This window comes from Malus sylvestris, chromosome 10 (assembly GCF_916048215.2).
Source record: "Malus sylvestris chromosome 10, drMalSylv7.2, whole genome shotgun sequence".
Lineage (NCBI taxonomy): Eukaryota > Viridiplantae > Streptophyta > Magnoliopsida > Rosales > Rosaceae > Malus > Malus sylvestris.
The window spans coordinates 26,787,345-26,804,258 of NC_062269.1; the positions used below are offsets into that span (position 1 = coordinate 26,787,345).

Genomic DNA, 16,914 nt, shown 5'->3' on the forward strand with positions numbered 1-16,914 from the left:
TGTAATAATTAGTCGAGTCCAGATTCAATGTCATTTTTGTCATGCGGTACACAAAAAAGTTTTACAGGGTCCAACTTCCATAAACAAATTCCATAGAGTTCAGTAGCAACAAGAGAGATTATGCATTATCATCAACGTTTTATAGGGTCCAACTTGAATAAACAAAGTCCAATTGAATGGCTATAATAATTTGGAATCTTAAATATTATATATTTAAAATTAATATATATATATATATATATATGTATATAATTCCATTTGGTTCTCTTATCGAAATAACCAACGTTTCATACTGATTTCTCTACCGGATGTTTCCATTTTCATTCAGTTCAGTTTTGCATACCGAATTTTTTCTTATTTTTCGCTTGATTTTGATATGGTTTTGGTTTTTTTAGGTATTTTTTCCACCCTACAAAAAAGCTCTAAATACTTTACTCTCTCAGAGAAACTAACTTAGGTATCAGAGATCCGTTGACCTAACCCCCCCCACCTCGTGGGTGCGTGAGGCTTAGGTATCTGATCAAAAGTGTTAATTGTTTTGCAGATGCATTTTCGTCAAGAATGAAGATGGCGGAAATTTGCATAAACACTGATAGCATCCGAGATTATCCTTATACTAGGGAATTTGCATCTAATACAAACAAATTGAATGGTGATTTACAAATCAAAACACTATTCTATAACGTTTTCGTATACAATACAAATAATATACCCCAAAGGTTATTTCACCTTGAAGGGCCCTTATTATCATTTTAGAATATAAACAAGTACATGAGAGCCGCTACATCAAAATGCCAATGGTTTCCCACCATCTTCACCCTCCTATCTCAGCTCCATTATCATCATTTACCCTTGTGATCGTGGCCCCTAATCAATTACCATCGCGACACCGAAGAATTGTTGAGCAATCGCGGTCATAGGGGCGCACGGGTTGGGTGTTACCGTTACAACCAGGATGTGGCCCTCCTGGTCTTTTGCATGGGTCGACGACTCCAGGATCAATGCCGTTTCTTCGAGCTTGGACTTCGGAGTTTAGCACCACCAAGCTAATGAGGAGGAAACAAAGGATGAATGACTTCATGTTTGAAATGCCCGTGATTATTATTCTCAATGTGTCTCTAATAGTTTGTATTTGTATTCACTATTGGAATAGATGGGACTACGAACGTATAAAAGTTTTTGCCGCGGATGAGTCAGAGACTTTGGGTTTTAACGGATTTTTGTGTTTATTTATACGGTTGTATTTGTTGTTGATCTTGAGAGGTATATGCAACAATTATATAACACGCTACTATTTAAAGGCCAAATAGTTAGTCAATGGTTGAGCACTTATCTGTGTCAACGACAAATAGTGCACAAACAATGCACGCAATAGATTACACCTAATTAGGACCTTGAAAATCTCTCGAAGAGATAACCATTTTTTTCTTTCTTTTGTATTTGTAAGATATCTTAAGGAACAACATATTACCTAACAATAATAGGTTTTTTCGAATCACACTCTGGATGATTTATAATTGGTGTCAAGTTTGAACAAAGACAAATGATATTAACAATCTGCAAAATGTTAAAATGACCATAACTTCTTCTAGACAAATGATATTAACAATCTGCAAAATGTTCGAGAAAATAGACATCCATAGCTTTCCAAGCATATAAGGCTCATTCTCTAATTCATTCTGATATGTTTGCAACTTGCTTCCAAAGTCAGCTCATCTGCACAGGCAGTTTTGACGAATTTGTTACTTAAAGTCCCACTTGTGCTATTTTTCTTTTCTTTGCTTGACAAATCCCACAAAACACAAAAACAACGTAAATAACTCAAAAATATAAGGAACTAACTAAGAAAAGAAAAGTGAATTTGATGTAAAATATATATAAATATGAGCTGATCATGTTCTAGAATAGAATAGCAGTTTTTTATTTTTTTTATTTTTTTAATTTTGGTAGAAATAGATCAATAGAAATGAAAAAAAAAAAAAGAAATTCTAATCTCCATTCGAAATCCTGAATCGAAACCGTAAATAAATTTGACGAATTAAAGGGGCAATTTTTTACCTTGGGCGAGACTCGATCAAGAGAAAGAGAGATGTTGTGTGGTGTGGGTGTGGGTGTGATGTGGCCAGAGTCGAGATCGACTAAGGAAGAGAGTTGGTGGAGGTGAAGAGCAGAGAAAGGTCGAGAGAGAGACTAGTTGTGGTGAGGCTGGAGTCGATATCAGGTGGCTATGGCTCAGGTGGGCATAGTTTAGAAAGAAATTGGGTTGGGAAGAATACTGAAGAAAGGAGAGGAAAGTCAAGAGTGAGGTGAGGTCGAGAGATTAGCTTGATTTAATTTAACGGTTAATATTAAATCTCAACCAATTGAATGGCTATAATAATTTGGAATCTTAAATATTATATATTTAAAATTATTATATATATATACACACACACATATATGTATATAATTCCATTTGGTTCTGTCTTATCGAAATAACCAATGTTTCATAGTGATTCCTCTACCAGATGTTTCCATTTCCATTCAGTTCAGTTTCGTATACTGAATGTTTCCTTATTTTTGGCTTGATTTTGATACTGTTTTGGTTTTTTTAGGTATTTTTTCCACCCTACAAAAAAGGCCTAAACACTTTGCTCTCTCAGAGAAAATAAATTAGGCAACGGAGATCCGTTGACCTAACCCCCCCCCCCCAACCCTCTTGGGCGTGTGAGGCTTAGGTCTCTGATCAAAAGTGTTGACTATTTTGCAGGTGCATTTTCGTCAAGACTGAAGACGGCGGAAATTTGCATCGACACTGATAACATCCGAGAGTATCCTTATACTAGGGAATTTGCATCTAATACGAATAAATTGAATGGTGATTTACAAATCAAAACACTATAGGAAGTAGAATACTTTTCTTTTTCTATAACGTTTCCGTATACAATGCAAATAATATACCCCAAAGGTTATTTCACCTTGAAAGGCCCTTATTATCGTTTTAGAATATAAACAAGTACATGAGAGCTCCTACATCAAGATGCCAATGTTTTCCCACCATCTTCACCCTCCTATCTCAGCTCCATTATCATCATTAACCCTTGTGATCGTGGCCCTTAATCAATTACCATGGCGACACCGAAGAATTGCTGAGCAACCGTGGTCATAAGAGCGCGCAGGTTGGGTGTTACCGTTACAACCAGGATGTGGCCCTCCTGGTCTTTTGCATGGGTCGACGGCTCCAGGATCAATGCGGTTTCTTTGAGCTTGGACTTCGGAGTTTAGCACCACCAAGCTAATGAGGAGGAAACAAAGGATGAGTGACTTCATGTTTGAAATGCCCGTGATTATTATTCTCAATGTGTCTCTAATAGTTTGTATTTGTATTCACTGTTGGAATAGATGGGACTACGAACTTATAAGAGTTTTTGCAGGGGATGAGTCAGAGACTTTGGGTTTTAACGGATTTTTGTGTTTGTTTATACGGTTGTATTTGTTGTTGATCTTGAGAGGTATATGCAACAATTATATAACACGCTACTATTTAAAGGCCAAATAGTTAGTCAATGGTTGAGCACTTATCTATGTGTCAACGACACGGTTAAAGTTTTAAACAAATATCTCATCAATAACGCGCAAACAATGCACGCAATAGATTACACCTAATTAGGACCTTGAAAATCTCTCGAAGAGATAACTATTTTGAGCATTTTTAGCTTTTTTTCTATTTGGAAGATATCTTAATGAACAACATATTACCTAACAATAATAGGTTTTTTTGAATCACACTCTGGATGATTTATAATTGGTGTCAAGTTTGAACAAAGACAAGTGTACATAATGTTGTTCTAGAATCGATTAGCAGATTTTTTTTATTTTTTATTTTTATTTTTATTTTGGTAGAAATAGATCAATAGAAATTTAAAAAAATTAAGAAATTCTAATCCCCATTCGAAATCCCAAATCGAAACCCTAATTAAATTTGACAAATTAAAGGGGAATTTTTTTACCTTGAGCGAGACTCGATCAAGAGAAAGAGAGATATTGTGTGGTGTGGGTGTGGGTGTGATGTGGCCAGAGTCGAGATCGACTGAGGGAAAGAGTTGGTGGAGGTGAAGCGCAGAGAGAGGTCGAGAGAGAGACTAGTTGTGGTGTGGCTGGAGACGAGATCAGGTGGCTATGGATCAAGTAGGTTTAGTCGAGAGAGAAATCGGGTTGGGAAGAATACTGAAGAGAGGAGAGGAGAGTCAAGAGTGAGGTGAGGTCGAGAGATTGGCTTGATTTAATTCAACTGTTAATATTAAATCTCAACTAATTGAACAACTATAATAATTTGGATTCTTAAATATTATATATTTAAAATTAATATATATTTATGTATATAATTCCATTTGATTCGGTCTTATCAAATTAACCAACGTTTCATACTGATTCCTCTACCGAATGTTTCCATTTCCATTCAGTTCAGTTTCGTATACCGAATTTTTCCTTATTTTTGGCTTTATTTTTATATGGTTTTGTTTTTTTAGGTATTTTTTCCACCCTACAAAAAACAAAGCTGTGGAGCCAAAAATAGCCCTATTATCCTACTAAAAAGCTAAGCCATTTGCTACCCACAAACTCCTAAACACATGCTTTTCAAAATTTGGCTATAATAATCAGAATTATAACAGAGGCTTTTGGCTTTAATCTTAAGTGTTATTATTTTGCAGGTGCATTTTTTCGTCAAATGAGAAGATGGTAAAAATTTGCATCCACAAAAGCCATCTTATTAAGATGACAATTTTTCTATCTAAATATATATATAGTTGTGGGCATAATTTACTAAATAATTATGGAGGCCAAAATGAGAGAAGGGGTGTGGCATAGAGAGAGAAGAGAGAGATGTGTAATTGTGAGGTATGTTATATTCCACCCCATTGTGCCTTTATTTATAGTAGTAGGGAAGGTAAATTCCTTACCCCCATAGAATTACAACTCTAATAGGATAATATCTAGTCGAAGAGATAAGGTAGAATCCCATAAGGATATCCTAGATATGTTAGGATTTACACAATCACAATCCTAATCCAATAGGACTGCAACACTCCCCCTTGAGTGTGTAAATACTCAAACAAATAAGGCATCAGGTCTTCAGAGATGATGTAAGTACAGTTGATGAAGTTGTCGGCACAATGAGCGAATACGAGTCTCAAATCAACGGAAGAATGTATAAAAGGTAAAACTCACAAAACCTCGCTATGGAAAAACCTAAGGAGAGAGAATCCATAAGCCAAGGAGAAAAGTAAAAAGTTGCATTATGTCAAAACTAAATGTCCTCTAGACACAAGTAGAAAAGCTCACAAGGGTATGACTAGCCCAAGATGGGTGCCTCGTCAAAACCTAGTTAGCTAGCAAAACCCCAGTGGGAAAAAGAGTACATTAAGATTAAGTGAGTATACTTCTGGATACTCCTCCTAAGTTTGACAGAACTTCCAAATAAGAACTACAAGCATTGTATATAAATAGTTAGGCATACCAATTCCTCTGATAAGCTTCTGGAAGGTTGACTTTGGCAGTGATGTCATGTAGAGGTCGGCAATGTTGTCTAGGATCGGCTTGCTTGACTTCAATCTCCTAATGCTTTGTTGATGTGATGTAGACACAATATGTCTTAGTGTTGACTTTGTTGATGTATCATGTCTTGGTCGGGTCGATACATGCAATATAGTCTTCATGGATCGTCGTTAGGACTCAATGATGAATGAAAACAGCATGTACTTCAAATATGCTCAACAAGAGCTCTCAACCATCACATGTGGCGTAGTGAAGTGAGGTGAGTCTTTGAGCATTTTGAAGATTTCGTAACCAAGGTCATATCGTGGAGCTCCAAGATATTGCAATATCCTTAACAATAAAGACATAACCATTCAAGGATTTGCCTTGTGCGGGTTTGATCAGTAACCAGTGTCAGCATAACAATAAAGTAACCATCATTCCGAGGATCAGGGGGTCGGATCCGCTTGAGATGCGTTGGGATTAGCCCAAATCCGTAATACCTTCAAGGTAGTGGAAAAACGTCTTTAATACCAATTCAGTGGTTGCATGTAGGCGCAGTGTTGTATCTTTACCAAGAGATCAACATCAAAAGAGCTGTCATTTCAATTGCAATGAGCTAAGTACAACAAAGCGCAAAGTTGAACTCATATATGGAACTTCGAATTCCATAACCTCTTCAATGTCTCATTTGCATATAGTGTTGGAAGATCATAGGTATACTCAAAAGGTAACACCTTCAGGGTGTAGTTTGACTGGTAGACCAATGTACCGTCAGAATAATGCTTCAACTTCAAGTCAAGGCATAAACAAGTTTTCCCAAAATCCTTCATTTCAAATTCTATCTTCAGGTGCGATGCAGTTTTCTCAAGCTTTTCTACAGTCTTAGTGAGATTCATGTCATTGATATAAATTGTAACTCTAGCAATTCGGAATAAGACTTCATAGTTTAACACACAAGGGCATTCATTCTAGAGTCTTAGTAAGATTCATGTCATTGATGTTCTTATCTCCCCCTAATTGAGGGAAGACTGTCTCAATGAAGTGACAATTCGAAATGAGTGGTAAAGAGATCACTTGCAAGGGTTCTAAGAGATCTAGTGTGAAAGAGAATCGTAATCGATAAAGATTCACATCTTTCTTTTGAGAACCCATATTGGTAGGTTGCGGCGGCGCAACTTGGCACATGGAATACACCCAAATGTGTAAGTACAAAACGTCAGGTTCTTACCCAGTAACCAACAGTAATGGCAATAGGTTGGGTGGCAATGGGCCTCAAGGCGGACCAACATAGCTACGTAAGATTACATAGCACTAGGTAGAAACCAAAAGCTTGGTGCGTTCACCAAGGTTCGGGCGATCAATGAAATTGCGCTTTATGATCACTTTGCGAGGCTGTTGTGGGGTGAATATGGGAATTCGATGTTCAATTATTATCCCAAAAGACATGCAATACTTTATCGAAAACCTAAGATATAAACTATCCGGCATTTATCCAGTCTTCCAGACTTTATGGAATAATTAGGGTTGTGAACCCTCAAAATTGGCCAAGAGGTTTAATAGCAATGTGTGTGACAAACATGTGACCAGTTTGTCAATTCATCAGCCAAAACCATAAGTATTTATATGGTCCACATTTTGGTTGGATTAGTATCTTTGCTAGGGATGATTTAGAAAATCAATTTCCCCAATGAGCAGGCTTGGCAAAGTGTACTTGTAGGCACAAGATCCTTAATTCAGGTGAGGAGATGTGTTGTGGCTGTTGAGAAAAAATTGTACACAATATGTAAACAAATAATTCACTCGACACAATTTCACCCTCTTTCATTTTTTCGAAGAGGGTTTTTATTAATTTGAGTTCGACCTATTCTAGGCTACACGTCTATTAATTACAACCCTTCTTTTGGGAAAGGAATACCCTTTGATTCCAATTTGAATAAATCATAATTTAGGGATTTGGGTGTCTATTTGATTTTGCAACTGCACCTAGGTCGAGCCCTAGATTGCCTACGTACCCTCGTTGAGGAATCAAGTCACTCGTAGTTCATGAATTTGTTGAGGTTTGATGCCTTATGCAGTTTCAACACGTGCAGGCGAGGAGCATTTGGTGCCTTGTGCAGTTTTAGCTTGTGCGAGCGAGGACTTTGAGCCATTGGAGCTACTGATGCCTTGTGCAATTTTAGCTCGTGCGAACGAGGACTTTGAGCCATTGGATTTGATGTCTTGTGCAGTTTTAGCTCGTGCGAGCGAGGACTTTAAACCATTAGAGCATTTGATGCCTTGTGTAGTTTTAACTCGTGCAAGCGAGGACTTTAAGCCATTGGAGCAATTCGCGGCTTTATGCCATTTAAATCTTGTTACGGCTTCGTGCCTTTTGATACTTGATACGGCTTCGTGCCATTGGGATTTGTTGCGGCTTCGTGCCATCGAAATTTAATACGACTTCGTGCCATTTAGTATTTAAAGTGGCTTCGTGTCATTTGAAACTTATTGCGGCCTTGTGCCATTTGACATGGCTTTATGCCATTTGAGAAAACTTGATGGTTGTATGACCATTGAAGAGCTTTCATGGTTTTGTACCACTTCGTCGTTTAAATGAAATTAACGGGCATTTTTGTAATAAACCCACTAATATTTAGTTTTTGCATTTGACTTTGGCTTGGTACCGTATCTTTTGTCTCTGCATTTATGGCTTCATGAATAATTTTAACTTCACGAAGGCTATATTCATAAAGCCCACATAAGAGGCATTTTATTTTTCCTCCTCTTGTGCAACTTCTTTCCTCTGACAAGTTTGTAGAGAAATGTGCTTGTAATTGAGAAAATATTTCATCTGATTCCTTCACAGGATTTATCCCACATGGGTTCTGTTCAAGGCAGCCCCCCCCCCCCCCAATTTTTTTCTATTCTTCTTTTGAACTTTCAACCCTATTTGACATGGGACTTTAAACCCATTTGACCCCAGCTTCTTTCCAAACTGACAGCAAGTTTTATTATCTCCTTTTTTTATGTGACATCAAGGCTTCTAAGTTCAAATAGGACTTGGCTTCCAAGTTCAACAACCTCTTTTCTTCTCCACGTGAGGTGCAAACTTTATTCATCCCCCTCGCGAAATGGCTTCAGAAATCCCCCTTTTCTTGGCTCTAAAACCCGGTGGTCTTCCTCCATAAGCAAAAGGCAGTTTCGCAATACTTGGGCTCTCGTTGATTTCGAAATATTTTGAAATTCCTTTTGGGTTGGTTAGCCGTTGATTTCCAAATGAAGATGGGTAAGATTGGTGGAGTTCAAACTCTTTTTGAATTGTTCCAATTTATCCTCTTTTCCCCCTAAATCGCAGAGGCTTTTTTATGCAGGTCACGAGCTCTTTGTCCTTCTACTGCACCATCTTGCTTATGCTCCTTTTGTGGACCGAAAATTCAAAGCGAAAATGAGGAGAAAATAACCAGCAGGTCACCCCATTTTCGTTTTTTATGTTCTATGTTTGATTCGGAGTGGGTTGAAGCTCTGAACTGCAACTGATTGGTTTAATTATTTCGTGCAGGCGTCACTGGCAACAACATCTCTTCGATTTGGTTTGTTGATGTGTCCTTCAGGTAATGAGCTTCATTGGGTTGTAAAAAAAAACCTCTTTTTGTGTACTAGTAGATGATAAACCCAATTTGATGTTGGTAGCTTCCGTAGTCTAAATTCATTTAACTTTTCGCTTATCATGAGCAACTTTCAGTACCATTTTGACTTGGCTCAATCACCAGGCTCTAAGCCAGCCACATGTGGTGTGTTCCCTGTTGGGAGGCTGCCCATTAGCCCCCAAACAAAGCTTCAGGCTCATTGTTGGAGGTGGTGAAAATATATTCTACTCTATTTTCCATCAGTGGTTTCATTCATGATCATTGTCATCTCGAATATCCAAAAACAGGGCATTGAGTTTGAAAAAATCGTAACCCAACTCAATAGGCTAGCTGTCGTGTGCAAGGCAAGGCCCTAAAAGGCTTAGTTGGCCTCGAGGTAGGCTGCCAATGCAGCCCATGTGTGGCTGCAGGCCACGAGCCGGTTCTGGGAAGGAGCCCAGAAACCAAGATGCTGGTTTTGAGCCATAAAAGGTGCAGGGAACACATGCCCAGCATGGGGGCTGGCCTGGTATGGGTGCGCGCGAAACCTAGCCAAAGGCTGGCTTCGTTTGGCCAATTTTAGGCGAGCCCAACCACGTGGGCTGGCTTTGGTGTTCGTGGGCCGAGATAGATGGCGAGCCTAGCAAGCAAACCTTGCTGCAGGCGAGCAAGGTCCGTGCAGGCAAAGCTCAACAAGCCTAAGCTTATTGCAGGTGTGGTGGGCTGAGGCTAGGCTGAGCCCAGCAAAGCTTTGAGGGCCTGCTGGTGGGCTCAAGGCTTCAAGCCTGTTTGGAGACCAACCCAGGTCGAGGCCTGGTGCTGTACAGGGCGTCGAAAAGACATCGTCCTAGCTGTAATATGGCTGCTAGCCAACCAGCTCGGCTCAACCACGAAAAAGTCCCTGATTTCCCTTCTTTTTTTTTTTTCGAATTCTAAGGTTAAAAACCCTACTTGCTTCTAAATTAATTTTGATGCTTTGACTCACAAATTCCACATAGCATAATTGCGTATTACATGAACAAATATATATATATATATATATATATATATATTGACAAAATATATGAACACATATGCAATATATATATATATATATATATATATATATATATATAATTGAAAGGAAAATATAAATATAGGGGGTTCATGCATCATGGGAAATATTTTCATACTTCATTGTCGTTTCAAATATCTTAATTTATTTTAAAAGAACCTGATTGGCAGAAAACAACTGAACCTTTGAATTTGTAGAAGATCACTCTCTGAAGGCCGGAATTGCATCTCTGATGCATTGTATCACGTTCATCAAAGAAAAATTAAATTGAATTAATACCATGTAGATCAATTTAATAAAATAATAAATTAATCATAAAAATGATTAAAACGTAATACCCCCCTTATTGAAGAATAAACTATCTTTAGCATAGCGTCAAGAGCGTGCTGATAATGTATTGTAGGCATAATTTACTGAACAATTATGGAGGCCAAAAAGAGATAGGGGGTGCAACATATAGAGAGAAGAGAATGATGTGTAATTGTGAGGTATGTTCTATTCCACCTCATTGTGCCTTTATTTATAGTAATAAAGAAGGTAAATTTTTTACCCCAATAGGATTACAACTCTAATAAAATAATATCTAGTCTAAGAGATATGATAGAATCCTATAAGGATATTCTAGATATGTTAGGATTTACAGTCACATTCCTAATATATATATATATATATATATATACAGTTTCAAGGGCATTTAAAATCAGATGAAGATGGTTGTGAAATCAACTTCAAAGTTTATAACTTCCAAGACATCAAGTCACCAAAAAATTGGAGATTCTGCTATTTGCCAAGCGGCGGAGAGTGGGTCTTTCTACGTACAATTCACCTGTATTAAAAAAAAAAACTAATGAAAATGACTTGAAAGCTTTGAGTTTTAACGATAAGCACAAAATAAAAGGTAAAGTGAATAGTACCAGGATTGACTTTTTAGTATAAAAATGTGGTTTTTCGTTAAAGTGAACAGTACAAAGAGCTTTTCGTGTGTTAATTTTGAATCTAAATAACATTACTAAAATAAAATAAGTTATATAATATAAACAAAGTGCATTAAAATGCCAATGTCTTCCACATATAGGCTCCTTTACTAAAATTTCATTATGATTGCTTGGATAGCCTTGGATGGAACGTAATTAACCTCTTTGATGGCCATCGCGACACCGATTTATTTTTTAGCAACCCTGGTCATAGGGGTTAGCGGGCTGAGTAGGCTTGTCCGTAAACGGACAAGCAGGATGCCACCCTCCTGGTCTTTTGCAGGGATCGAGAACTCAGATGTCGATGACATGCCTCTTAGCTTCCACTCCGCTGTCCATCACCAGCATGCTAACAAGGGCAAGCAGAGGATAATTGAATTCATGTTTGAAATGCCCTAGATTCTTGTTCTATATTGGCATGAGACTGGCCATTTATATGGTTTTTGTCTACGGTTTTATTTGCTCTTAACCTTGAGAGGTAAGGTAGCAGTTACATAATAGGAGTTGCATATATGGAAAGAAGTGAAATATGAGGGATTTTAACTTTAATAGTTGAGTAATTATGTCACTTAGTACTACGGTTTAGTAATATTTCTCTTCATTTGTAAGTAATAAGTCTTAAGTTCGATTTTCGCCAAAATTTGAACCACATTATTATTAGTTCATTGCAAAGCTAAGCCCCCCCTTCCCCCTTAGTGTAGATAACATGTTTGTTAAAAAAAAAATAGTTGAGTAATTACGTCCACAGTAACAGCAACTAAATTGGCTTAAATGTTAAAATAGTCTTTATTTTCTAGTCATTTAACCAATTTAGTTCTCGTATTTTTTTTTTAATTTAAAGTTTTGGTGTTTTCAATTTAGCCAATTTGATTTTCGTGTATAACTCTGTTAGCTAATCCATGATATTCCATAACTTGAACAGAAATTGATTAAACCCATAATGCCATTCGTCTTCCTCCAACACCCCCAACTGCAACACGCAGCAAACCCGACCATCACTCCTTGAGATCACACCAGCGATGCGCGAGTCTCTTCATGTGTCCTCAATTATTTCCAATCATTCATCACCCTAATATTTTGCACATTTTTTAATTTCATTCTTAAATATTTTAAATTGAATAAATAACTTTATACATAAATTTATAACAGTTTATGACTTATTTAACTGTACCTGGATTAAATGTATTTGATTGGCAGACGCAGACACTATATATTACACAAAATTCAATTATTATTATTATAATTTTCTTATTGTTAGAGATCAACATACTACGTACTAGTTTGGTACTGAGGTACTTTTATAAAAAGTGGGTATGAAAAAAAGCTAAGCTCAAAAATGTGTTTGGTAAACACTTAATAACAACTTATTTTCACAGTTTTAGGTGAAAAAAAGCTGAAAACGTGAAGCAGCAAAAATAAGTTTATTCTCACAACACAGCAGAAGCAGTTTTTTTTTCAAAGCACGGCAATTCCAAACCAGCCCTACATATGACATATATAAAGAATGAATAAAAATAAGTCATAAGCAACTCATCCTAATTTTTATAGGTTGGGGTGCTTTCTGCCCTTGCCTATGTAAAAAAAGTTGGTTAGTGCAACGAGGGGGATATGTGTCAGAGGAGTATCTTATCCAAGAAAACCATCTCTTATAAGGTTTAGGAATCAATATTGTGATCCAATTCTGATTGTATTCTTAATATACAAAGATTCTTACTTGTACGCTAAGATACACATTTATATGTATTGCCTTTGTGAATTAAAATACGTAAATTAATATTACGTTCACACTCAAATTTTATTTTGTTTTGTTTTGTTTTATTTTTTATGAAAGGAAGGTTATATTTGAGTAGAGCTCCAAAATCAAATACAAGAAGGATAAGTTAGGTCTCAAGATCTACCATCCATTATTATACTTGCATAAAGAAATAGCTTATCCTATCCTATTGTTAGTCTTCGTATTACCGATCCCATCTCACTTCAACTTTGCTATCTAAACCAGCTTATCCTAATCCTTTATCAAAAATTTAATCATTGGGGTTAAGTGAGCCGTCATTGGTCAACGTGGACATACGAACACATTGGTCCATACCAAACCAATGTGCCTGACTGCTTGTGGGCGCCATACATTACCAGGATTCGCTTGTCCTTATACATCAAACATCAATCAATACGAACTGACTTTTGATATTTGTCCCATTCAATACTATGGAGGTACCACGGGATATCTCAAGTTGGAAAAATCTTTATGTTAGTTGAAATATTGTCACGAGTTGTTCATGATTTGCAAATTATATTTATGCAAATAACATCATTGGTATATTCCTATTATAAATTATATTGATAGAAAAAAAAAAAAAAAAAAAAACCCGGTTTAAAATTAGAGTGGAAAACTTCTGTTCATAATTGGAGTGGAACGAATGATGGCATCAAATGATGGTGTTTCGTGCAGTTCAAAACAATACTTCTCAATTTCCTCTAGCAAGGACAGTATATACTTGTTAAGAAATTAATACTTAGTTGTGTAAAAAAATATGTGTCTGACAGTCGAACTATGTAAACTTTTTAATTGATTTATAATGACGAGATTATATAAATCATTACAAACACCCTCATCCTTCTTCTAGTGAAACAATCCGACGGACCCGATCGCGCCACGTGGCCCAATCACAGCACTGCTGCCGACCGCAGCCCCCCAATCCCTCCTGCCCTCTGACACGACCACTGCAACAACCCTATCCAAATTTCTCCATATATTCTTCTCCCCTCCCAAAAAAAAAAAAAAAAAAAACTCTTCACTCCCACTCTCAAAATCCAAATTCCAGCCATTGTTGATGGACCATTGTCTCGCCCTTTCATCCCTCAAGCTCCGCGTAACCCCCGCCTTCACTCCTTCCCGCCCCGCCGTCCAATCGCGGACCGCCAATCGGTTCTTCAGGCCGTTGACCGTCGTCGCGGGAGCCGGGGCGAGCCACTGCGAGTTCAGCAGCCTCAACTCGCCGCTCGACCCGCGGACCCGACCCGGAAAGGACCTCTGCACCGTCTTGCAGAATCATCCGCAGCTGTTCCATCTTGCGGTCGCTCAGGAGTTGAAGAAGTTGGCCGATGATCGGGAACTCGCTCTCTCGCGTGCGTCTCTCAGCGCCGCCTCTCATGAGGCCTGCCTTCATAGGTATTTGCTTAAATCTCGTTACTTATTTTTTTTATTTTTTTTTTCTGGTTTTGCTTAAATTTCATATGAACGTATAAAGGTTCTATTTTTATAGTAATCTTTCCGGATTTATGTGATTTTTTTCTACTTCTTCTCGTACAGATTGAAACTTTATAGTTGTTACTGTAATTTTGATGCTCTGTCAAGATGATCAAGTTTTTCTCTTTCGTGTGCTGTGTGATATGAGCTATGGTAGTGATTTCAACACTCCCTGTTTCTCCCCATGCACTCCCCCCTGTTTTTCTTTCCTTTGGATTGAATAATTCAAGGGAGAATCAGGGACGGAAAGACAGGGAGGAGTGCATAAGGAGAAAACGGGGGTGTGAAAGTCACTACCCTAAGAGCTAGAAGTTTGGTCTTGCTTCTTCTTTTTCCTTTTTGCTCTGTTCAAAATTTCCGCTTGGACGATGGATTGATAGACTATGATTTACAGTGTTGGAGGATGGAGAGGTTCCCTTGTTATATCTTAGCGAGGAAATCACTATGTTCATAGGAATGGCTCAATTACCCTGTACTTGGCATTCACTTAAGTGTTTTTTTTTTGTTTTGTTTTGGGTCAAAGGAATCCCTTAAGTTCTTGCCTGATCTGAGAGAATTCATTGGTAGAAGGTGATGTAGTTTTTAACGATATGTGAAACTACATTGAGGTTTTAGTTCATTAATAAAGAAATTGTTGTTTACGTGCTATGTTGCTACCTTTTAAATTTATCGGTGTAGGAAGGACTGATGATCTTGAGTAGGGCATTCTTGAATGCCCTTGGTATGCCTAACATGCACTTTTTACCTGTGCACATAGGCAGGCGGTGACTGCAGTAATGTTGCTGGGTGTTCATGCCTAGCGACCCTTTTACTATCCCATTAGCGTAAGTAAATTGGTGAACCACTCCTTGTAAGTGCTTGGTGGGTTGAACCTCTCGTATGTGGAATTTCTGTTTAGATTTCTTTATAATTACATTTATTTCTTTGACCTAAGATATTACTGAAATGCCAGGAGGATTGCACAACTGAAGGAGCAGGAGTGTGAGACTGTTGTCGAAGATGTCATGTACCTTTTAGTCTTTTACAAGTTTTCTGAGATCAAAGTTCATTTGGTTCCTAAGCTTTCTAGATGCATCTACAATGCGAGACTGGAGATATGGCCTTCAAAGGATTGGGAACTAGAGTCCCTTTACAGCGGGGACGTTTTGGAGATGATAAGGGAACATGTAAGCACAGTCATTGGCTTGAAGGCAAATTCTAGCGTCACAGACAATTGGGCAGTGACAACGATCACACGTCAAACACTTGGTCAAGCATATGTGGCTTCCATCTTATACGGTTACTTTCTGAAATCTGCCTCATTGAGACACAGCCTGGACCGCATTCTAACTCTGGAAAGCCAAGACCTCCATATGAGTCACCGAACCTCCCTTCCGTTTCAGGAAATGTGTCCTAATGAAAACAAAAATCTTCTCTTTGGCCGCATTGGCAACATTCAAACGAAGTTTCAAGGGCCAAGTAGGCAGGAGAAGACACATGGAAAGTTGAGATGTTACGTGATGGGGTTTGATCCTAATACACTTCGGAGATGCGCAAAACTGAGATCCAAGGTGGCTGTGAATTTAATTAAGAATCACTGTTGTGCACTCTTCGGCGATGATGGGAGCATGGGTTCGCCTGAGACCGATGAAGTTATCTCAACTTCATATTCAAGTCTGAAGAGGCTAGTTTTGGAGGCTGTCGCCTTTGGTTCGTTCCTCTGGGACACTGAAGAATGCATTGAGACAATATATGAGCTTAAGTCGAACTAATTAGTAGATATGGTAGTTCTTTTTTCCCCCCCGAATATGGTTTGGGTTAATTATCTTTGTAAATAGCAAGGATTTCTTACTCTGCATTTTGGCTCTGCCATGGAAGCGCCGGGTGGTTTTCCATTGTATAGTGTACATGATGACTATAAATAAAGTATAGTTTTTAAGGAAAACTAATGAAAAGGTCTTGAAAACTTTGAGTTTTAATGATAAGGACAAAATAAAGAGTAAAGTGAATGGTACCAGGTTTGACTTTTTAGTGTAAAAATGTGGTTTTTCGTTAAAGTGAACAATACCGTGGACTTTTCGTTAAAACTCCCTAGTTTTTATCCCGTGCCAATATTTACCCTTTTCTCTTTATGGGATGATGGTTTGCTAATTTATGTATGAGATTGCTGATTAGGTCTAGGATTTTGATTCTTGTTGCTCTCCGACTCTTATCAAATTTTAGGAGGAATTGGAAGGGGCAAGAGTAATGTTTTCAGGCTACTTGCTATTTGGAAGAAAAAGAATAGCAAGTAACCTTAGGCCCCAAGGCAATGAATTTGATAGGAATTTGCTACGATTGACAAATTCGGACACAACATGTTACGCTACTTGAAGGTCACTTGATTATAGGACTTGATGTGGTCACGGGCAGAATGAAATTCCCTATAGCCTCTCCGGGCCTGGAAGTGGTGGATAACTATGGCTTGCCACCGGTTGTCCTTCTTTAAAAAAAATAAAAAAAATAAAAATTATATCAATAAATGATATGACCTGATTC

General features: G+C 37.9%; 1 protein-coding gene across 3 annotated transcripts; it reads left to right on the top strand.

Annotated features, from left to right (window-relative positions):
* Positions 1-13,904: 13,904 nt before the first annotated feature.
* LOC126587835 (UV-B-induced protein At3g17800, chloroplastic) lies at positions 13,905-16,331 on the top strand. 3 transcript variants are annotated; one of them, XM_050252919.1, is made up of 3 exons: positions 14,171-14,319; positions 15,155-15,221; positions 15,350-16,331. In XM_050252919.1, the coding sequence occupies exons 2-3, from the start codon at positions 15,190-15,192 to the stop codon at positions 16,146-16,148; spliced, it is 831 nt and encodes a 276-aa protein (XP_050108876.1). In that variant the 5' UTR covers positions 14,171-14,319; positions 15,155-15,189; the 3' UTR covers positions 16,149-16,331. The 3 variants fall into 3 exon arrangements, with proteins under 3 accessions (XP_050108874.1, XP_050108876.1, XP_050108875.1); XM_050252918.1 differs by having other exon boundaries at positions 14,172-14,319; positions 15,076-15,221; XM_050252917.1 differs by lacking the exon at positions 15,155-15,221 and having other exon boundaries at positions 13,905-14,319.
* Positions 16,332-16,914: the final 583 nt, after the last annotated feature.